The sequence below is a fragment of the Triturus cristatus genome, chromosome 10 (assembly GCF_964204655.1).
Source record: "Triturus cristatus chromosome 10, aTriCri1.1, whole genome shotgun sequence".
In the NCBI taxonomy this organism is placed as follows: Eukaryota; Metazoa; Chordata; class Amphibia; order Caudata; family Salamandridae; genus Triturus; species Triturus cristatus.
In genome coordinates, this window is record NC_140593.1 from 155,790,867 (window position 1) to 155,815,618 (window position 24,752).

At 41.3% G+C, this 24,752-nt stretch overlaps 1 protein-coding gene across 1 annotated transcript in view; it reads right to left on the reverse strand.

Annotated features, from left to right (window-relative positions):
• Positions 1 to 289: 289 nt before the first annotated feature.
• ACAD11 (acyl-CoA dehydrogenase family member 11) overlaps positions 290 to 24,752 on the reverse strand; it is a 366,306-nt gene continuing 341,843 nt past the window's right edge. Inside the window, exons 19-20 of the mRNA XM_085630689.1 lie at positions 18,868 to 18,977; positions 290 to 894 (exon numbers count right to left, since the gene is read on the reverse strand). Of these exons, the coding sequence (XP_085486815.1) occupies positions 780 to 894; positions 18,868 to 18,977 (225 nt within the window). The 3' untranslated portion in view covers positions 290 to 779. The remainder of the gene's footprint in view (positions 895 to 18,867; positions 18,978 to 24,752) is intronic.

Below are 24,752 nucleotides of genomic sequence, written 5' to 3' on the forward strand. Positions count from 1 at the left end.
ACACGAAATGTCCCCATTGATGTCACAACCACACTACAACAATTGTTCTCTCAACCTTCCTGCCCTCCCAAATATGCGCTTGAAAACGCACCACCAACCCACTCCTTCCTTCAAAACATTTTCAGGGGGAGAAACCTCCTGAGCCCCCCTCTTCCCCCCCCCCCCCCCCCCACCACGGGCACTCAACCCGGACCTCCACGCCTCACCACCTTCAAATGTCACCAGCCACCACTGGAGCATCTGAAAAGCAAGAGGAAATTACTAATCATTAACACACAAAATAAATAACTAGGATGAAGCAATCTTTATTTTACCTATTAATGTCCATCATGGCTACATACAGTAGCACAAAATTATTACAAATATGCAGTAATTAAAAATGAAGTTAAGGCACATCATGTTAGGGATAATTACAAAAGGAGTTTATGTTGAAGGAATAGAGTTCTGCCAGTCATGGCAAGAATATGTCAGACATTTTAACTCCCAGGCTTCTTAATTACCAACATTGTGCAAACAGTATCAGACAAAATGATTAAGCCTATCACTCTTACACAATTGAATAGTATCATTCATAGCTTACAAAGCCCATTCACAATGTTTAAGGCTATTTAACGGCAGGAGTATTTTATCAAGTATTATTTAAAGTTATACGTTAGTTTTTTCATTTGAAGTTATTTTCTGCCCACAGCTCCTCCATGATTCTATTCTGGCATTTGTGAATATTATACTGATTGCCCTTGTACAGCTCTTGTTTTATAGCACACATCAGTCGCGCGGTTTTACATTTTCGCCGTCAGTTGCTTGGCTTGTTCGCTCAACTCCATTTTTGCGACAGCTGATAAATGAACTTCGTCTGGGCCATCCGCTATGCGTAAAGTACGAACAAGAGCGTACCTGCAACAGATAGTTTGTAATCTTGGTTACTTCGATCTACTACAAAGAATGCAGTATTGGTAACACACATTTTAAAACAACATTAAATATACTTTAAAATATATATGGCAGAAACCTCACTTCAACCTCACACACATCCCTAATAAAATAAACTCAAGTCTTTGCCTATTAGCATCCCCTTATCCCTGCTAGAATTGAGATATTACTTCTATACAGACCAAGGAAGCCAGAACCCAGCTGTGCTTTTTAGACCTATTTTATAATCATAATGCCATTTTATAGTGCATCTCTGTCTTAACTTGAGGGTTGATGAAAGCAGCTATCGATTTCACTAATTTCTGGAGTTAAGAATTTCAATTTCTCCTATTAATAAGCAACTCTCCTCCAAGGTCCTTGCAGGCATTATGCTGACAATTTGATAAATGACTCTTCTATGATTGAGATAAGATTGGACTCGGTTGATGTGTCTTGTCTCAAACCTCTGATTGTAGAAGCACATTTGAGACTGAAGGTCAGAGAGAGGACCTTGCCTGAGGTCTAAGCCTGGGAAGAGAAAAAAATCCATATATCTCAGACTTCCGGATAAGTGAAAGGACAAGGACTAGCAATTGCTTCAACTCAACTCTTTGGAGCCCCATTCTGATAGTATGAGTGTATCTTAGCAAAAGTAGCACCATCACGATAATTCACGCTTATTGAGGTGCTAGATGTCAAGAGCCCCTCTGTTTGGTATTCTGGTATGTTTTGACATTAAGGTCTCTCGCAGCATCAAAGGCTTCACTATTGAGAGTCTCAATGCTAAGATATCTTGCCATTAAGCAATTGCCTTACCTTGATTTCAGATTCAGCATACTGCAGAGGAATGTTGGAGCTCACATAGACAATGAGATGGACAAAGTCAATGTATCAGCCATCAAGCCATATGGAAGATATACCTGCTTTTCATAAGCCACAGCTTATAATACTGCAGCCATCAACCACAAGCGCAACCCATAACATTTCTTCCACCACGTGGTTGGCTTAATCCAGAGGCCTCAGATATCTAAGAAAAGGAGACCTTGCAATGGCAAGTCTCGTTCCTCGTTGACATACTTGGTCAAGGGAGAAAGGATGTCACAGGCATGCCACAACAGATAAAGGTGTGGATCATTGAACAGTTTCAGTCTGGAAAGTGTATGTTTCGCATGGCTTGAATTCATTTCACCAGGAATTTCTCTATTCAAAAAGATTTTACTATTTCATGAGATCACAAATACAGCGGAAGAAAAGTTCACATTGATACCTGTATCTTTAAATACAGATACTTTTCACTTTTGAGGCCTTGTAACAGAAATCTCCAATAAGAGCTCTGCAACACCCAACAGAGATACTTCTTGTACGGTCTTCCCAGAGAGCAACAAAGAAAAGGCAGGAAAAAAAGTTCACGTTTGTACAGTAGGAATTCTTGTCCTGGGAGAATTATTTGTGGATTACTGGACTGTTTCCGTTTTTCACAAACGTTTTTCCTACTTTGTCATTGTCATCTGCTTCTTCAGACAAACAGTGCAAACATATATACCCTATAGGCACAAAAGTTTGCCAGTGTCCACATTACTTTGGGTGGTAACCTACACAACCCTTCTTAGTTGCTATTTCAGGTACTCCGATTGTTTGCTGGCCACCACCAAAGAGAAAAGTGGAGGACTTCCAGGGAGCCTTGAAAGAAGGGTCATCGCTGACCATATGATAAACTGTGGAAAAGACTCATCAGGTTTGTCAGCCCATGGACCGTGCCACTGTGCCGTGTTATGGTTGCCACCTGACTCAGGTCAAATGCACATGCAAGATCTCCTTATCCCTGGAAATACTATGGATTGCATGCAGAGGAGGAGATTCAGTAAATGAAAGTGAAGCAAAAACTCTAGAATCAGTTAGTTTGGTGTCCCACTGCAAGCTTAAATCGGACGATGTGACTTCTCCCACCGGCCATTTCAGATACTAAAGTAACAAAGGCTACAGCAACAACAAAAGCCTGCTTTGTAGCAGCAAAGACAAAAATCATTGATCAGGGATACAGGATATGTCTTCATTAATCTGCCTCCATCTGTTAGTGCCCCATTAAGGGGGAGCACATGAAATCATCTTCCAGAATCACAGAGTATACCAAAAGACATATCAGTACTAGATGGATATGATTAGACAAAATCAAGTTTCAGAATTCTCAACCAATCATTCCGGCTAAGTCCTCATTGTCTCTTCTCCTGTACTGGCTCCTTATTGTAGCTTTGATACTTATTCACAGAGAAATATCCAAGCACTAATCTGGCCATTTTACATCTTAACACCACAAACAAAGGCAACAGTCAAATGCATTTTGTAGTGTTAGCATTCAGCTCTTACTGGGTCGATTAACAAGATTGATAATGATGCTTCCCATAAGTATGTTTTCTTTTAAGAAATGAAAATGGTATTCAAGAAAATCTCTTTCACGATCCTGTAAATATGATGAAATATTTGAATATTTATGAATGTATTCTACCAGAATATTGACACACAAAAATATTGTTACAAGATATTGAGTACAAAAATATTGTGAAGGTATGCACCTTGATGGTACACATATTTAAGGTATGTGGATGTTGAGTTAAGTATAGAAAATCGAAACTTAACTATCTATACTTGCCTTCACAATATTTTGAACTCGATATTTCAGCCAGAATATTTTTGTCTCTCAATATTGTTGTTCTTGTAAAAGCCTAGTCATCATCCTTAACCATGTCAAAGGCCCAAATGATGTGTTGCATCGCGAACACCAAGGCTAAAGAGGGTCTAGAAGTCGGCTCGGATGCCACTCACCCACCCATCAAAAATAAAAGAAAACCAGGCACTGAAGTCTCTTCTCTGAGTCTTGCAGTTAGGCAATGGTGTGGTCTCCATTCATGAATGGCATCTGGATCATTCAACAACCATGAAAAATCACAATTTTGAGAGGGGATGATGTCAGCAGGCAAAGACATTCATGTACCTTCCTAAGCCCTACAAACAGCCTGCGTGCTGTGGAGCAGTGAAGTGCAGCATGCTGTGGAGCAGTGCACTGCAGCTTGTGGCACCACTTACTTCCTGAAGTCCTCTGCATTCCTTCCCCCTCATTTTTAACAACATCCTCTAGTCACTAAATTATTTTGTGAAGCCTCAGATCCCTCCTGGTATCAAATCATAAAGCTTTAGTCCTCTACTGAGAATGCTTTCTCTCATGTCTCAACCAGCCATAATCACCTTCCTCGACCTAGGGGCCACCTTTGATACAGGTGACCATTAGATCCTACTCAACACTTTTAATCTTTCTCAGTACTGCTGGTAGCTTCAATGGCTATCCTCTAACCTCTAAAATAGTTCTTGATCTGTCTGCTGATACTCAGCAAGCTGTCCCCTTTCCTTTGCATGCGCCATCTCCTTAGACACAATATTTTCTGTCTTAGTTTGTTCTCATTCCACTCATTAACACCTCAACTACACACTCAAATCTCGAACAATTTTGCCGCTATCAAACACTCGATGGCTTTACGATCCGTCATGTTCAAAAACACGGATTATCTATTTTCCTGCTTTGGTTAACAAATCATTCTTGACCCTAGTTATCTTTATCCCTCCTGATTTTACTACTGACCCCTCTCACAGAAACCTTGTGGCACTCACTGACACAATAACAAACCAACATTCCAACTCCACCGCATCCACTTCAGCAAAATATCAGCTAATCAGCATCCAAACAAATCTCTTCTTACCTTTTATTGTACAACTCTAATTCACTCAAACACACTTGTAAAAGAGAGTGAGACTAAAACAACAGCTTGTTTATGAAACTCCCAAAGTACACTTTTTTCCCCTTGACAGAGTAATTAATTAAATTTGCACTCTTCCTCAACGCTAGTTCACCTCTCTCTGCCAAATACGGACCTGATGACTTTTCACGAAGTTCAAGCTGCTTGCCTCTGCTTTCATATTGATTTGTTGATTATTCCCACTCTTAGTACTCACTTGCTCGCCATATTTGCTGTGCTAATTTTTACCTCCCTACTGCTTCTAAACCAGTTGTCCAAATTTTGCTTTTGCTCACTGCACTTTTTGATCTTTTTATTGACATGCCCTTCTTCTTGAATTCAGACCATACCCTTTGTCTGTGCCTTTAGGATTGCTCTCAAAACTCACCTCCTTAGTCCGGAGTCTACTCACACCGGAACACCTAACCTGAGGCTGCCCGCTCTTCCATTGACCCCTTGAATAATTCTTTAAACGTTAAATAGTTAGCAATCTTCTTATTACTAACCACCTTAGAATATACTGTCACCTCTGAGCTTCTCAGTCTTTGGCAACTGCCCAAACTATTTTTCCTATTAAGTACCATAATTAATTTCTTATGATTTGTTTGAAATGCTCTTCGCTGTACACATGTAAAAGAAGTATACTTGGGTATGGATATGTTTACCATTGCTGTGTGATATTGTGAGAGCATTGATCATTGTAGCCTCTTCAATACCAGCAGGCCTACCGCCAGTGCAGAGATGAAAGCATCCGCATCAGCCCATACAGCATGTGTTCCATCATTAAGCAAGGAATGCAAGTTACAGTTTCAAGTTTGCCACAAGTAAGTGAACATCACATTTGCAAGAGTGCCCTGCAAGGACCCTGTATGCTTGAAGTATATTTACTGAACTTTAAGAACTACTAAAGGGTGATAAAAACCATCCGTAAACCCACCGACATAGACACCTGAAAATGTATTGGTAGCCAAAAAAGGCACTTATCTCCATGCTCGAAACAAGTGAGAATGGTTTCTCCAACTCCAGGTCTTTGTTTACACAACATACAGAGTGCTCAGCAGTAAAATAGTGGCAGCCTAAGCGGGAAGCTACTTCAAAAGTTTTGTCTTTGGTTGGTTTCACTCATTTCGCTTTGCCTGCACTCTACAAATAAGAAGCTGTAGGACCATGTCCTTGAAAAAAAGATAGACTGTTAAGGACACATGGCTTGGTATTATCAGCAATCTTATTTAGTGCACACAAACATAACTAGGCCACAGTGATTTCTTAGCATAACACAAATTTAGTGAGGCAACACCGAAATAAATCTACAATTGCAGATAAGATGAGCAGATAAATTAATACTAAGTGACCAAAGCATATCTGTTTCTGGATAAAAAGAATTATCTCACTCTGAAAAGCAAAAAAATTGAGTTTATTGTGGTGGGTCTTGACCACAGATATAATACATTTTTATTGGTTCAAAGCCCGGGAAGAGAACCAGTTTTCAGTGGTACTGGATTATGATCTGCCCTTTGTTCTATACTGTAACACAAAGTAAAGACACTAATTCCAATGAATATGCAATAGAGTAATTCTACTTCTCTAGCCTATCCATGGAGTGAAAATTACTAGGCCGTTGGGGTTACACCACCCAGAGGACTTTAACAACATTGAGGCATGCACCCTCAAAAAAGAATTAAAAAGTTTCAGAGGACTCACATTGTAATATAAAAAGTGAACAAATTTAATCAGTGTATCATTTGCCTTAAAATATCTCCTCTGGGTTCCGATGGACTGGATAATCAAATCAAATAAATTAAAAAGATTATGAGTCATGTTCAATGTGTACCATGGTATATGGTTGGGTTATCTTCAGAGCTGAAACACAACAGCACGGCAGCATGATTTATAGGGAAAACGGCGTCCGAGAGGGTGAATCCACTTAATATCTCAATCTGATCCTAGCTATCACGCTGCTGAAGGGTAGAGAGAACCACCAACCTCCCCAAATTGTGTTGCCTGAGCTACAAACAAACGTAATAGCAATCCCCAGCACACGTTAAATTTAGACAAGAAAAATGACAGCAGTAGCAATAGTAAGTCAAAACGAATGTACAACAGACATCACAAAAGGTTCTTTGTTTCTTTATTTCTTTTCATCTGGTTCCTTTTGAACAGATCTAAGCCAGCCAACACGTGTTTCGTCGCCACAGTTGGTATACACACGCGACTTTTTCAAGGCTAGATGGAAAAACAGAATTGAGTCACTTCTGAAATTGCGTTTGTTACTATATGTTACAATCACATTTCTACAATACCTCCACCATGTCTCCTTTTAAAGGTGACGATTAGTTACTACAAATCGAATTTTGATCTTGCACCATGTGACCACATCTGGTCTGTAAACACCACAAGTGAGTGTGAACACAGATAAACATTAACCACTTCACGTCATACAAAAGATGTGCTATGTGCAAGAATATATCTTTATATGAGCGTATCTCACCATTATTCCTCATTTCCAGTGCATACATCCGACTGGTCAGTACCATAGCATGCTATACAGTGGTGAACCCTCTTTATATTTGTGGGCAAATATCTACTCATGTAAAATTAAGATTACAACTAGACCTGTCACACTCTTAAGTGCAAAGCAATGAGAAAAACCACCAACCTCTAATGTCTCTTGTTTGAAATATCTATGGTAAACAACGAAAACAGAACAGAAAACATTAAAAAATATATGAATAGAAAGGCTACTACACTACAACAACACAAATTCATTCCCAAGTATTGTGAATACACTAATCATCATTCACCTACTTCATGTGTGGTGATAATTCCAACCCACGCGATCCTGTGGCGTAGGCAAAAAATTGTTGCGGTAACTCTCAATCTCTTCGTCTATAGATCACCAATAATTATGGTTTGGTCCTCTGTAATAAGAGAAATTCCATGGCTCAAACAGTGCCTGTATCCGTTCACATTGACTGATATTAAACACAGCTGTTAGTGTAGCTAGTCACAACTTATTCTAACATTATTAGTCCCATAAAGTGGTTCGCTTAACCAGTAGCTCAGACTCAAGAACCAGACAAGCCACAACTACACAATACTGCACACACTGATAAGTCTAATGCCCGCCATTGACTTCCTAGAGCTCTTGTCTCTATATGCTATGATTATTTTTAAAAACTCAAACTCAGCAAGTATTAAACCTCAATTCAAATTGCTCCGCTACAACTCCACCTATATTTCTAGCCAAAATACGCAATCTGTTATACTACCGCAGCCCCTGTCTCTGAAAACTTCTATTCACAGTTATTAGACTCCCTCCACCTCCTTACCATGTTCCTTCATTCCGAATCCTTCTACGCTAGATGCCGGACCATCGAGTGCGAGGCTGAGCACTTCAGTTATGGCATTCAAATACTAACGTCATCGGTCACGTGCACGGAAACACTTCCGATGGGCTCTCCCATAATGTGATCCCGGGCGCCATCTTTGAATGTATTACTCTTGTGGACCCCATATACTAATAATGCTAAATCTGTGCCACACTCTTATTAATTCAAAGCACCATACATATAAACATATATTGATATCAGTGACACAACGGTTCCAATTTATTCAATCAAAATGGGACTTCATCATCTGATCCCTGAACAATATCATCTGCTCGCCCTTACATATAGTTAATTAAAGCACCATATTTATCCAAATCCATAAACTACTAATGCTCTACCGTGCCACAATCTTATTATTCCAAAGCACCATATCTTATAACATTTATTGATATTCGTGACGTAACGGTTCCAATTAATTCCAAACAATGGGACTTCATCACCCGATCCAAGACCAAAGTCATCAGCTCGCCTATACATTTAATATTTTAAAGCACTGTATTTATTCAAATTGCCACCTTGGCAGGCGTTATCTCAGAAAGTTGTATTTATAAGGTAAGTTCAACATATTTGACTCGTGCAAGATGATGCAGGAGTCATAACTGTATTGCTACATTTCTCTTAAACACTTCCACCGCTCGTGCCGTAGTCAGCTCTACTTACCCTCAGCCAAATCCTGCCCGGCCTACCCGGCTTGGAACACACATGTCACTAAGACCATGGCCGGAAGAGGTCGGGCCGGGCCACATCCCTTGGTTCCATTAACGGAGACACCAGAAAAAAGTTAAGTTAGGAAAGGGGTGGGAATGTCAAGGAAATAACCCTTACCCTTGTTGCTGAACTTCGCTTATTGAGGATTTAAGTATTTCCCTGAGATGGGGAGAAAGAAACCTAGGCCTGCTCCTAAATGTACAGATGCCACATTTGATGGCTTCCTTCAGAAGGCCGTGGGGGCGATTAATAAAGAAATTAAACTGGCCGAACGCAGGCTTTCATCGGCTCCATTACCACCACTTGCAGACTTGAATATGCGCTCTGCCCAGCCAGTTCCTTTAACAACCTTAGAGGACCCTAATGGAGTAACACCTGCAACGCCCCCATTCCACGGGAGGAACCCCCAATCCCACTTTCACCCACCATCATTATTCTGAGCCAGGGCCCCCCAGGTGGAGAGCCAAAAGGCACGGGTGTTATAACATCAACAGCCACGGGGGACCAAAACGTGGCCGGGGGAAAAAGGAAGCGCATTGACCCGACTGGGACTGATCATCGAGCTTTGGGACAATTACCAAGGGTCAAGAGGACAAAGCAAAACCCCCCTGGACCTGTGGGAAGACCCCGAGGGGGAGGTGGGGCTGAAAAAACTCTGTCTGATGTGGATATGTGTCAGCCCGAATTGGGAAAATAGTGTCGGACTCCCTGGATCTTGTCCCGGCTGGCTCGCATAGACAAACAGCTTGGCCAATTATTGTTGTTATCAGGGAGCTCGGCGGAGCAAAGTGGGTTCAAGGAAAGATGTCCTTTGGGTAAAGGCCCAGTAAAGTGGGGAGAAAATGCTACCCTTAGTGCTCCCAAGAGCGGGAGGGCTGTAACAGATGGACCTAAAGTTACAGGTGTAGTGGCTAATACATCAGATCCTCACCTGGATAGGGATAACCGCACAGATCCTCAAATTCGGGCACATGGCCAAGAGAGGAGCGTCAACAATGAACAAAGGGCACCTCATTCCCTGAGCTCTGTTAGGCATAGCGGAGAGAGTCAAGGGAACAAGAAAAGGCTCCAATACGGGCCTCGAGCCAACCAGGCAGGATGATAATATCATACTAAAACTTCAGCTGGAGTGTACGCCCTACACAATGGTTCTGACAGGGCTTCCACATCCTCCACCAGGACACCATGAAAGTTGTCAGAGCCTGATTAATAAATCTGCCTACTGGTGTACCAGTAAAATACAGGCCCAGGTAAACTGGCACAACCACATTATCATGAGGGGTGAGCTGGCTGGGGAAAACACAAAAAGATAGAGAAGGTGACTTTGTGGTCTTGAATTTTAATGATAGGAGGTGGGTGGACGTAGCCATACGTCATCTTAGAAACTCCCTCCTGGAGCAGATACAGGCCTGCCCATTGGGTTTCTTCTATCCTGATGACCAAGGGGGCACTATGAGCCTACTGTCTCACCCGCGTTTCCAGAATAGAAACCCCTTTCCTCAGCCCTCCACATGGCTTCATCCCAACCGTTTTGAGGTATTGTCTGGTTTAACAGAAATTGATTGACTACCCTTGGACCCAAGTAGCTTAGGCAATATGTTAACGACAGGAGGGCAAACCAGGGGAGTCCCTCTTGTAGTGGACAAAGCGGAAGGGAACGGGCCAGGAACAAATTACTCTGACCACCATACACATAAACTACCTGATACTGATACTTTTATTAACAATCATGAGTTGGAGACGGAGGTTGATTCACCTAGCCCTTCTATTTCCCCTAATTCAGGAATGGGGAGGTCTGGTTTGGTCTCCGCAAATGTTAGCCATAGGGAGGACCTAGTTACAAGGCCTCACAAAGCCTGCCCTTTTAGAATTCTCTACTGTAACATCGCAGGTATCCGCTCGAAATTTGAGGACGAAATGTGGTTAAGGTATGTAAATGACTTTGACATTATTTGTACCCAGGAAACATGGTACAGGGAGAATATTGAACTAGATGTCTTTTAATGTCCATGCAACCGCCTCACCAGCAGGGAGAGCGAAAGGAGGGCTGGCGACACTGATCTCTGTCGAGTATGGGTCTATCAAAGCAGAGTCAGTTATTGATTCACCGTGGTATCAACTGATTCTGATCGTTAACTTGTTTCAGGTCAAGACCCTTCTGATTAATTGGTATTATAATGTTTTTGATCCAAATAGTTGTGATTTCATTGTAACCCGGAAGGAGTAAATTGATAAGATCGCGGGGAAGTGGCAGCCCCTGTGTATCTATTGGGTGGGGGATTTCAATTGCACATTATGCTGGCATAGCACAAACAGAGTGTGTGGGTTAATAGACACTGAGGGTGAGCCACTGACGCGCTTTATACATACTTCACAGGGTGACGCTTTAAATTATATCATTATTGTGAATGATCTGCTTTTTGTTGACACCTTGGTCAGTAACTCGGAAATTCAATATCCTACCTATATGGGCAGAGGCAGGCAAAGTGTCATTGTCTTCATGTTAATATCTAGAAAATCTGCCTTCCTGGTTGACAGTTTTGAGGTGGACCAATAAGAAAGGGGGACCCCTGAAAACTATAAAAGGCAGGTAGCGCAGGGGAAAGTAAATTGAGCAACCACTAGAAAGGAAGCACCTGCCTATATTAAGAAATATAAACGGCCCAAAACAAGGGTCCTTTAAGGCCCATTTTCTCTGTATCTAGAATTGCAGACGCCGTCATCCTGGATATCGAGTGTCGCAATCCCGACTTCAAATCTGTTTTGTCGGATGTTTTCAACAGCTTACATGCCCTCTGGACATTGCTCAGTTTTGATCCTCTTACCCCGTTGTGGATATCGGGTAGGTTCCATGTCCTGTTGTCTTGGTGAGAGTGCCTCTATGCACAATCAGCCTAGAATCCTCCTGACCTATCTTTAATATTTTCCTTATTTCACAGAATTGTTGATATTAGCGTCAGCCTCATCGAGTGATTCTCCTTCGGCCTCATCCTTCATTTAGGCATCGGAAACCTTATTTGGCCCCCGGACCTGATATAGTATCATCTCTCATGTAAAGCTGTGGACTTTGGGTAGGTTTCCAGCTATGCGGGATTATCCCTTGCCATCTGATTAGCTCTGTATAACATTGACGCTTGAATAGATCTCAATTGATTGATCTTTTTCAGATCTTGCATTCGCGTGGATGCATTCCTGACCTAACCTAGAAAACCCCAGTGAATATTATTATCTATCAGGTAGACTTGAAGCATGTTCTAAGCTATAATTCTTCTATGTATACATATGGTGTTTTCACTATAGTTTTCTTTTAATCTACAGCACGGGTGGATGTAAGCGGTACTTCAAATCACAGAACTAGTATATGTATAAAGAAAAAAAACTTTCCACGAACACAGGTGTGTCTATCTTTTCTGATCTATTATTTCTGAGTCCCCTCTTAATGAACATGATTCTGGCATAAGATTTGCCTTTTATATCCTGAATGAATATATCACGTTTTCCTGCTGGAGCTGATCTGTTGAATGCCTAAACCATATAATATATTATGCATATAATTGTATCAATATACATGTTTATGTCATGTTTCTTTCTGCTAATTTTAGGTGTGTCTGTGTCCCCCACATTTTCTATCTATCTTCGCCCTGATGAAGGTGCGGTCCTGTTCTGGGCCCTACACCGAAATGCACGTAGGGGTTTGAACCATTTTCGTGTTTCTTTGATGTTACTCTTGTATACCACCGGGATGACCCAAGAGAAAGCCTCCATCTTAACATCAGTTGGCAGTCTTACCACCTTGATTGATGTGTGATATTTAGTTTTTGTTGAATGAATGTATGTTAGAATAAATGAATGATAGTATGAATGAAGTTATGTGTGGGACACTAAAGAGTATTATTGATGTTCTCTATTTATGTAATGATGCATTTCTCAAACCTGCAAAGTTTGTTGTGATTTTATGTTAATAAAAAGAAATATATTTTTGCTAATCAAATTTGTGGTTATATGGCCTGAAAATGTGTATGGGTCAGCTCCAGTTAGTGATACATAATTAACGGACCCTTGTTTTGGGCCGTTTAGATTTCTGAATATAGGCAGGTGCTTCCTTTCTAGTGGTTGCTCGATTAGTTTTGAGGTGGAGCCCAATAACGCCACCGAGCATAACCCCTTACTGCCTCCATACACGCAACTGCCAAGGAGGTGGAAGGTGATGGTCGCCCCCTCCAGTATAACTTAAACCAAGGGGCGAGAATGAAATGGAACAAGATAAACCCCCCCAATTTGAGGAGAATATTGTCAAAGCTAATTTAAGCTCCATCCTGAAATGCCTAGATCAAGACCTCCCCTACTCCCCCCTACTCCCCCCCCCCCCCCCCCCCCCCCAAATGGTTATACAGGGATTCCAGGGAATTTGCAGAGACGTATCCAGAAACCTGATGAATCCAATAGTAAAAAGGGAAACTCAGGGGACTAAATGGTTCAATGCTGAGTGCACAAGGGCCCAAAAGGACCTTAAGAAGGAACTACATACAATCCCTTGAGATAAAACCCTAATCAAAAATGCAAGTCAGGCATACAAGAGCATAGTTACTCAGAGGAAGCAAGAACTGAGAAGGTTGGTCTGGGTGGATTTACAGAGAGCAAGTTCACTCAAAGACTTTAGGGAGGTAATAAATCGCCCATTATTTTCAAAGGATTCAAGGGGAATGGACTCACTGATTCCAGGGAAAGTGTGGGAATCGCACTATACAAACATATTCAACCCGAATGGTATTATTGACCAGGTAAAACGCCAAGATTTCCCATTAAACCCAATTACTGCACACCACTTGAGCTCTTCCCTATCAGTAAGTGAGGCTGAGTACGCCCTCATGAAAGGGATACACCTCAAAGCCCCAGGGCCTGAAGGGGTACCCCTTGATTTATTTAAAAGCAATCCCCAACTTTGGGCACCCCTCCTGACAAATGTCTTCAGAGCAACAATAATCAGCCCTATTCCACCATCATGGAAAGAGGCCATAGTGGTACCTGTGTACAAAAAGGGAAACAAGGAAGACCCGACCTGTTATAGGCCCATTTCCTTAATCGATGCTACGGTTAAGGTACTGGGGAGGGTCATTTTAGCGCGCCTTGAGACCTGGGCAGATTTCTCTGGGTTAATGTCCCAAACTCAATATGGTTTTAGAAGAGGAATGGGGACAAATGAACAGTGCCTTAATTTGGCATTGACCATGGGCAAGTACATGAAGGCAAGGAAGGGGTCAATCCACCTTGCCTTCATGGACTTGTCCAGTGCTTTTGACACAGTCAATAGGAGAAAGCTGGTGTCCATGATGGGGGTAATGGGCTTCGAGGAACCTCTCATCACCCTCCTGCGTAGGTTGCACGGGTCCACCACGGTAGCCATACGATTTGGCCCTGGGTGAAGAAGACCGGGCCCATTGTTTCTACAGAGGGAGTTCATCAGGGGTGCATATTGGCCCCCTTTATCGTCCTTTTGTACACAAATGGCCTAGAATCAGCCCTAATAGATCAGGAATTAGACTTCCCCAGAATTGGAGGCAAAATAGTCCCTTTGCTGTCATATGCGGACAACACGGTTTTAATGGCTCTAACTGCAAACACTTTACAGAAGTCCCTGAACGTTTTTACTGATTTTATGTCAGCTTTGGACCTAAAAGTTAATTTTACTAACTCCTACATTATGGTTTGTGGCCAAAGTCAAATGAAATCAAGAACATTTATTGTAAAGGGCAAGACAATTGATAAGGTCTCCAATTTTACTTCCTTAGGGAATGTTTTTAATAATAAACTGAACTGGTACCATACAAATCAAAATGCTTGTCTGTCACTACCTACAGGGCAGGAGTATGGGAATATCACAAAAGTACACCACTACAAACGCTAGAAAATAAGTTTATAAAAAGATTGTTGATGATCCCAAAAAGTGCCTCCACAGCGTTCTGCCACTCTGAGGTAGGAATGGATTTTATTGCGGATCGAACTAACATCCCCCCACTGATCCTTTGGGCTAAAGTTTGGCTGTCGGAAGACTTAAAGCTCACAAAGGAAATTATCAAGGACTGTATGACTCTGGACAATGCCAAGGCTATTCCATGGCTCTGCTATGTGAAAGGAAAATTCAATGAAATAGGTATTGGGCACTATTAAAATAATCCCGCCAGCATCGATATAAACATGACATTTATCATAAAAGATGCACATTTTGTCGAGCTGGACAATCGCCGGTGGCAATCAGGGCTGCAACCTCATTTAGATCGGTCCCTTTTATATCAACTATTTTATCTGTCTTTTACCACGAATGTACAGTTTCGATTCCTTTTGACTAGGTTCCGGCTTTGCACGTTGCACTTTCTTGTGGTCTTTCCCAAACAGACTAGATGGTGCAATAACCTTACTCCTTGTCCCTGCAATAATTCGGCACAACCAAGCACCTTGCACTTTATTTTATTCTGTACACTTTACAAGGAGCCAAGGGCACGGTTCCCTACTCCAATTTTAAGAGTAACTTGCTCCCGTAACCATCCGGAGGATTTTAATCTCTTATGCTCCTTGTCTACTGAAGTTATCTGTACTGCAGTATTACATTTTATTAGAATTGCACTTTTAATAAGGAAACGGTATGAAATGTAAATGAAGTTGGTGCTTTCTTTTTTTTATATTTGTGGTGTACTTGAGTCATGTGCCATATCATTGTACAAATTCGACATGTAAATTTTATCCATCTTGTTTGTATGTTATATTTTTATGGTCCATTCGAGCCGAAAAAAGTTATTTTCGATGATTTGATGATAGTATATGGAGTCCACTAGAGTAATACATTCAAAGATGGCGCCCGGGATCACATTATGGGAGAGCTCATCGGAAGTGTTTCTGGGCATGTGACCGATGACGTTAGTATTTGAATGCCGGAACTGAGTGCTCAGCCTTGCAGTCGAGGTACAGGCATCTGGCGTAGGAGGATTTGGAATGAAGGAACACGGTAAGGAGGTGGAGGGAGTTTAATAACTTTGAATAGACGTTTTCAGAGATAGGGGCTGCGGTAATATAACAGATTGCGTATTTTGGCTAAAAATATAGGTGGAGTTATTGCGAGTGATTTAAATTGAGGTGTAATACTTGCTGAGTTTGAGTTTTTTAAAATAATCATAGCATATGGAGACGAGAGCGCTAGGAAGTCAATGACAGGCATTAGACTTATCGGTGTGTGCAGTATTGTGGCTTGGCTGGTTCTTGAGTCTGAGCTACGGGTTAAGTGAAACTCTTTATGGGACTAATAATGTTAGAATAAGTTGTGACCAGCTACAACAACAGCTGTGTTTAATATCAGCCAATGTGACTGGATAAAGGCACTGTTTGAGCCATGGAATTTCTCTTATTACAGAGGAGCAAACCATAATTATTGATGATCTATAGACGAAGAGGTTGACAGTTACTGCAACAATTCTTTGCCTATGCCGGAGGATCGTGTGGGTTGGAATTATCACCACACTTGAAGTAGGTGAATAATGATTGGTGTATTCCCAATACTTGGGAATGAATTTGTGTTGTTGTAGTGTAGTAGCCTTTCTATTCATATACTTTTTCCTGTGTTGTGTTCTGTTTTCGTTGTTTACCATAGATATTTCAAACAAGAGACATTAGAGGTTGGTGGTTTTTCTCGTTGCTTTGCACTTAAGAGTGTGACAGGTCTAGTTGTAATCTTAATTTTACATGAGTAGATATTTTCTCACAAAAATAAAGACGGTTCACCACTGTAAGCATGCTATGGTACTGACCAGTCGGATGTATGCACTGGAAATGAAGAATAATGTTGAGATAGGCTCATATAAACATATATTCTTGCATTTGGCACATCTATTGTATGACGTGAGGTGGTTTACAGTTATCTGACCATCAGACTTTCTTGTGTTCGCACTCACTTATGTGGTGTTTACAGACCAGATGCTAGTCACATGGTGCAAGATCAAAATTGGTTTTGAAGTAACTAATAGTCACCTTTAAAAGGAGACACGGTGGAGGTATTGTAGAAATGTGATGGTAACATATAGTAACAAACACAATTTCAAAAGTGACTCAATTCTGTATTTCCACTTGGCCTTGAAAAAGTCACGAGTGTATACCAATTGTGGCGACGAAACACGTGTTGGCTGGCTAAGATCTGTTCAAAAGGAACCAGCTGAAAAGAAATAAAGAAACAAAGAACCTATTTTGATTTCTGTTGTACATTTGTTTTGACTTACTATTGCTACTGCTGTCATTTTCCTTGTCTAAATTTACGTGTGCTGGGGATTGCTATTATCTTCAGGGCTGAGCCTTGGATCCAGCAGAACAGTTATTGAACCAAATTCAAACAAAGCAAACAGAAAGCCAAATGTGTCTCCTGCAGGTAGACAGCACTGTCATACGGAATACACTGGACTCAAGAGGGCATCATCTAACTCAACTGCATTTAACCACAGAACAACTTAGTACAATAAAACTTTCAACAATATGAACCCACAGAATTGACCACATTAGGAGCAATACTGCTTCATGACAAAAGATCCGCTTCTGTCACTAGAAAAAGCCACTGGAACCAACCCTCCAACTACAAGAGATCAGATCCCACCCTACTCTAAAGACAACAAACAGCAAACTCACCCACATTTGTTTCCTATGTGTATAAAGATCATTGCCCTTCCATGCAGTCTAGCACTATTATGTAGGTTGTCCAACTGTAGAAAATGTCTCACCATCCATGCTAGATTTCCAATAAATGAGAATGACTATCTAACAATTCTGGCTTTCAACCATGATGCAAGGCTAGGTTTTTAGGTTGACTACTTTAATAATTGTGCAAAATGCCTTAAAGTCTACCTTGAGTTTCACTAGTAACCTATGCCAAATTTTCAGAAAAGAAGACTAATCTTACTTATTATCAATCAGGATGCAATATTCTTTAGTAACAAATCAATTTTTTTTTATTTTTCTCTTTTCAGAAAAAGATTATGTTTGAGAGGGTAAGTAAATGAAAAAAAACACAATATCCAGGTTTTCTAACTGACTGGGTTAGCTGACAGACTACTCTGCATAGGAGCGCTCTACTTACTGGTCTGATTTGTAAGACAATCAAGCCAGAATCTTGACTTTATCATTAATGGTCTAAGGCCACCACAGATGGCCAAAAGATGACCAAAAACTGAACATAACCATGCTGACCATTCACTCAAGTTAATGATCATATTTAACAAGTAAACATCTACAAGTAGGTAGATGAATGTTTGAGTTGAAGGACCCAGTCTAAACATCTAAAGTCATAAAGCATAACGTCTTTTCAATAATGAGCCTTCTATGCCCTGTTCAACATAACTTCAGCACTAAAGTCACAGAAACAATAGAGCTGTTATTGAAAAAGGCAGTGAATTCTGATCCCCTGTATCCTGTAGTCTCTAAAGATCTGGTACACCAATGTCATGCGTTCTCTTTTCATCACATATTGCCTCATTTAAGCATTGTCAAAGGGGGTCTTCCTCACCCTGCTAAACCCAGAGTTTTACCGCTCGATTTATAGTTGAGGATAATGCTGAGTTATCATCACCTGAGCCTTCACCGACCCAGTAGTTCAATCTGCTATTGACTGCTGGGTCACAGTGACAGGTGATCCTGCCCTACTTAGGACCTGATTACCATCACCTCTTTTACCTGCCAATTTCCGCAATACAGGGAAAATATTAGATGGCCTCCCTTGTGCATGGGAGTTACAGGGAAAAAGCTCTCCAGGTGTTGTGGACATTTACTCTCTGTACCACTCTTTGGAGAAATTAATTCTCTCTGAAAGAAAAATGTCTGTCGAGCACTACTGTGATGGGAGTCACCATGGCAGTAGCTCCCTTTACAGTAGAGAGATTGATGGCAGGCAGGTGGGAATCGCCAAGTTTTGTGGGCGAACGTTAAGCTTGATGGCAGGGGTTGTGATCTCAGACACATGGCTGAAAGGCCTCCGGCAGAGGCCTAAACAAGGCCAATAGTCTGCACAATTTTCTGTGAGATTAACGTTGTTAATTGACTGTACTCACATGAGTGCTAATGGAAAATCCTGGCATGCTCCAGCTGCACCACATACTTGGATAGCGTTGTCTATGATCTTAGTGGCCATCCTTGGAGCCACGATTTTTATCATAGCAATCTGTAAAAACAGAATCAGGTAGTCAATAACAATTTCAAACCCAATACCAGCAAAAAGATATAAGCACTTATTGAAAAGAAAACAAACATACTTTTTTTTTTAATGTAATTTATTTTTTTCAGAGTATGCAGGAACTGTATATAAGGCATTCTGGAATAGTGAGGTAAAAAACACATAAGAAGAAAATTGCATTGAGATAACGAATGATAGTAAATGGGTAAATAAATGCCTTCATAAGGAATATATTTTAGCATATATGCTAAAGACTAAGAGAGTATGACCAAGGAAAGAGGGGCATAACATCAACTCCAGAAGAAGTACTAGTTTCACAGTCCACCAGTGTTCCATGTTTTCTGTTTTAATACCCCAGAAAGCCTCTTTTCATGTGTACGAATGTAAAGTATTTTGTACTTGTATGTACATACAACACTTGCATAACACTGGCCTCAGCTGCTGTGAATGAGACCATGAGAACACAAAGCTGGCGCCATCAGCCGTCCATGCAGGTAAGAGCGGTGGGGAGGTGGGGCTGGGTTGGGGGGGGGGGGGGTGATTCGGCCAACGACCATGACAGAAAATTAAATAAGTAATTTTCCCTCATCGTCGTCTGTAGAAATTCCCCTCCCCCACCCGGCCCCACCGCCACACCGCTCTTACCTGCACGGGGATGCTGCCGCCTGGCATTAGGTGCTAAAAGGAGAAGCGTGCTGAGAAGCGATACAGAATGAAGGGAGGATTTACTTGATCAAAGTCCATTGTTCAAAATATCCTATTCACAGTCATCACAGTTATACAGATCCATACCGATAGGTGCATTTAACCCACGTCTAGCTTCCTCTTGCATCAGGGAGGCGTCTGGCCTTTTCCTTTCCTCAACATGTGGCTTGAAGGCAAGGACGACAATGTACTGGAAATGCCTGGAGTCTGACACAATTTAGCCCAGACCTAGTACTACAAAAACCCTTATGTAGTGCCTGGAGTTGGATGAGAATTAGCCCAAATTTAGCACTGTGAAAATCCTTATGAAGGGCCTTGAGTCTGACAAGACTTAGGGCCTGATTTAGATTTTGGCGGACGGGTTACTCCGCACAAGGCTGATGGATAGCCCACCCGCCGAAATATAAATAAATCGCATAATATCCTATGAGATTTATATTTCGTCGGACGGGATATCCGACACCTGCCGAAATCTGAATCCAGTCCTTAGCCTAGACATAACCCACACAATGACAGAAATATATATATATATATAGGCTAGAGACACTAGGCACAGTTGCCAGAAGAAAAGTACCTGCCACTATATCATGAAATAAAAAATAAAACGTCTTTACACAGTTAGTTGTCGCAGCAGTTGGTTCAAGCGAATCTTCCGGAGTAGTATTTATCACTATCATAGTTACCAAACAATGGCAACTCGCAGTTGGTGCAAATCACCTTAGATCCGGACAACATTCATGCCATTATACTAATAAAACTTGGCAAAAAATAGTGCATATCATTCTAGCAAGGTGTTCTTGAAAGAGGAAAAGACACAACCAACCTTTCTAATCAGCTATAGGCAATGGGACGATAAACTAACAATGGTGTTTACTTGCTGCCCAAGTGGGAGAGGAAGGTAGACAGAGCTGTGATGTTTTTACCTTCGGCAGGATAGGGATATACAAATATTGGGAAACAACTGAGGGACAGTGAACACTCATGGCAGGCATTTGCGACAAGTGGAGCGGAGTAAAAACTCCCTCAAAATGTGGTGGAAATCCCGTCCACTGTATCACAATTGCCACAGGCTATAATGCAGCGGGCAGAAGATCTGCCACGTGAACTCTAAATAGGGCCCTCTATGTTTGCATTATTTGCGCTCAGCTACTTAGTCTTCATCTTACTCTGGACAGATATTTTGAAGTTGGTTGACGTCTAAAGTGAATAAGCCAGTATGCGTAAAGACTCTACATCAGTGGTTTTTCAAACTTAATACCCCCCCACCCCCCGTGTGTAAAAAAACAAACAAATCGGGCCCCGCCAGAAGTTTCCACAAATATTCTATTAAATTGGCAATGTTTAAAAGTGTCTAAACATATTTAAAAATTGCAGATACATTTAGTTATTCCTTTTAAAAATGGAATCAAATACATGATTGCCAAACATACTATTCTGGTCAAAGCAGTTTTATCAGCATAATGCTTCTCTTGGTCATTGCCCGGCGCCGTCCTGTGATCAATTAAGCACCCTCAAGCCCCCCCCCTCACCCCTCATTTTGGAGACCTCTTCTCTAGCTGAAACGTAATTCCCTAATTAAGGAGAGGTTTGTGAAGAGATATCGTGTAAATATTCAACAGAAGAAAACAGATGCATGTGCCCTTATCGACAACATATGGAACTGGCGATCCATCAAATTGAAATACCGCAAGGCTGCACATTCTACACATAGGGCCAAAAATGGAGGCAAACCATTTGTTGGTTTAGTTTGAAACTCCAACCCCCGCAACTAGCACTGATGAAAAGATCAAATGGTTGATGTTTGGACAGATTGAGCAGAAACAACATTATGCTACTCCCTGGACTAGGACCTCAAATGAGCTACTGTGCACATTTATTAAGATGGTCTCAGTAACATGATGGAGAAAAACGCCTTGGTGCTGACATATCAGGCTCTGATTCAATTCTGGAGAGGCATTCAAGTGAAAGTGGTTACTTTCTAGAAGATTTTGTGACAGCGACATTATATTACATATCAAACAGAAGCTGAAAAATGTGTTTGAATCCAAAATGAGTATCTAAAGAACAAACTACAACTCTTCTAGGCCCAATCAATTAATCCATAATGAGAATGATAACCTTCCTCAAAGCACCATTTTATTTACTCCAAACTAATTACTGAATAAGTCCGTTATTTATTGTAAACCCAGAAAACAGTTGATCACAAACCATGCATATATTCTGAACATAATACATTAAAATCAGCTTTTCCCCAAACAGGACAAAGTTACTCCAACTCAACCATTAAGTCATTGGTTAAAAACAAGGTTTCTGCTGCAGACACATAGTCCATGCAACAAGAAGGCAGAAAATGTTCCTTTCGCCTCATGTGGCCACCAACAGAAGGTAAATTTAAAAGAAGTCCACTTGCGTTTCGGTAGAGCACCCTAATTTTCTTTACAACTTTATCAGGCCCCAACACAAAAAAAAATGATAGCGAAAAAACAGATCTTCAATTCCTCAATAACATTGTAAAGGGGTCAGAGAAAATAAAACAGAAACCACTAGAAAAACACGGGGTTCCTGGCATCGCATCTGGGAATTATCCAGGGGGACACATCGTTCCTGGTCCGCAAACAAAACTGCACCAATCAAATGATCAAATGGAGAAGAGGCCATTCATCAAGCGTCAAAGGCCAAAAAGATGTTCCAAAAGTGCGATAAAATTATAACACGATAGGTCGATAGGTCACATGTGCACTTCTAACAGAAGAAAGATGGTACCATGACAGAGCGTCTTCGGCATTTTCAATATACCACAAGGCGAGGTAGTGCATCTGGACAAGAGGAAAATAGATGGCCACAGTCAGAAATCAACACCAAAAGGCCAAAATGAGTTTTTAAGCAGGGCAGTAGACCAATAAGACACAGGTGAGTCTGACACAGTGGAGCATTGTAACAAGACATTGAGAAAAGGAGAACACGGCTAATGCCCTGAGAACACAACTATGGCGGAGTGTGCCAAGGTATCAGATTGGAATATTCACCTTCATTGATTTAGAGAAAATAAAACTGTGACTTTCTGCAGCTCGACGAGACCTCTGCCTTGTATTCCAAAAACATTGCTCCTCTCTAAATATCTCAGGTACTGATTTAGTCTCCTCTGTGGCTCATAAATGGCTGTTATTAGAATTTAGTCACTAAAAGAGACCTTTACGTTATTAACCAATACATGGTGATATCTACAGCCAGGGCATCACAGAAACACGCTCTAAACTGCTGAGAATTTTGAAAACATATTTTGAAGCACCGGATTCAGATATGAGGCCTGGATGTTAAAATGCCTTGGTGGCCAAGATCATCTTCTTGTAAGTAATGAATTTCCAGTTACGGGTCCTTCTAAATTCTAAAGATGACAATTTAAGAAAGACCTTTGTTTCTTTGTTGTATTCATTTTCAGAAACTCTAGATCCCTAATGAATCACTTTTTACATTTTGTATTATTGTTGCTACAAAGGGGTTAATTAGAAAGTAACATTCCTTAGTGAAGAGTCAAAATGGATCACAAAGTGTTGTGGGAAGGACACTGACGAGCATGGGTATCATGCCTAGTCCACAGGAGGCTCTTCAGCTGCAGCTGTCAATATGCATTTAAGTATTGTAAGCATTGTTTTAGACTTATCAGGAATTGAGCTCAAGAGGCTAAGACAAATATCACACACAACTGCACGGTAACCTGACTGATCTTTCATCTGCACAGATGGATCTGAGAGTTACACTGTGAGTTATACGTTATTCAATAATGCAACTTTTATTACGCGGGTCTGGTCTGCCAAGCTTCTGGCAGCTCAGTCGTTCACATCAGACACAACTGAAGCCAGCCGATCTGCTCTGTGACCAGCAAAGAATGATCAGTGGAGTGATACCGCTCAGACAATCAGAAGTTTTAGCCCTAAAGAACCCAATTATTTCTCCCAGTAGGAGTGAACAATAATTCAGTGTTGTCCATAAAGTATTCAAAGATGGGCCTTATGCTTCTTTTCCAGCATTCACATATCTTTAGAAACAAATGGCGGACCGTTAGCCTTCGATCATGGATGTTCAAGGCTTGCGTGCATTTTCTTTATCGACCTTCATGCTGACTTTTGCTGTATCCAAATGACCACTGGTTTGTACTCTAAAGAGGGACTATCATTCAACAGCATATATCACGCATGGACCTGCAGATTAGCTCAGTGTTGCATAAGGCTTTTTTTGACCTGTACTTCCTGATGACCAGTACTCACATGAAGGGTTCATTCTGCATCCTGGTATTTTATAGGGAGGTTTAATGTCTAAGTCAGTTATACCATACTGATAAACCAAGACCAAAGGTACCCTGGCTCAAATAACATGTGAGGTGGACATCAGGTGTGACTGTGCGGCTGATTTAAACATCAGTCTTAAAAAGTAATGCAGGCAAAATGTGTTTTTGCATCCGTTTTGTGCATGGGTCTTTTTATGATTGGACGTGTATGGTACTTGCCTTATTCATGGTGAAAAACTTTTGTTCAACACTTACTTTTAAGGGCTTTGGGTTGGCAACTTCAGAGATTGACTTCTTTTGCTCAGGAACCTTCAGCCTTGGCCTAAGACATTGTCAGTTACATCTCTGATCAGCCCACAGGAGTGTTCTACTGTGACTGGGTTCGATTTGCTGTTTAGGTGTGTTTAGGTGTGTCCTTCACCCTGCAGTGAAATACATGATGGATTATTCTAGAAGCAAAAACTTGGAGTACTGGGGAGCGAGAACTTTCAAAAGCACCTGTAAAATGGATGCTACAGAAACAATCACTGAAAAGACAATACATCGGCTTTTAATGTGTGAACGTATTCAAACAAAATGTATGCATGGCTTTTTTAGCATATTAAAGGCTGACCTACAGAGGCGCGCGCGGCAGTGCTCAAGGTGGTCGCCACCTAGTGGAGCTCCGTGTCTCATCCGAACGCCGATACGCTCATGCGGCTTCCAAGACACTAATGAACTTGGAAACAGGCAGTTTTCAACGGCGGAACATGCCCTGCACTGCTCAACAACGT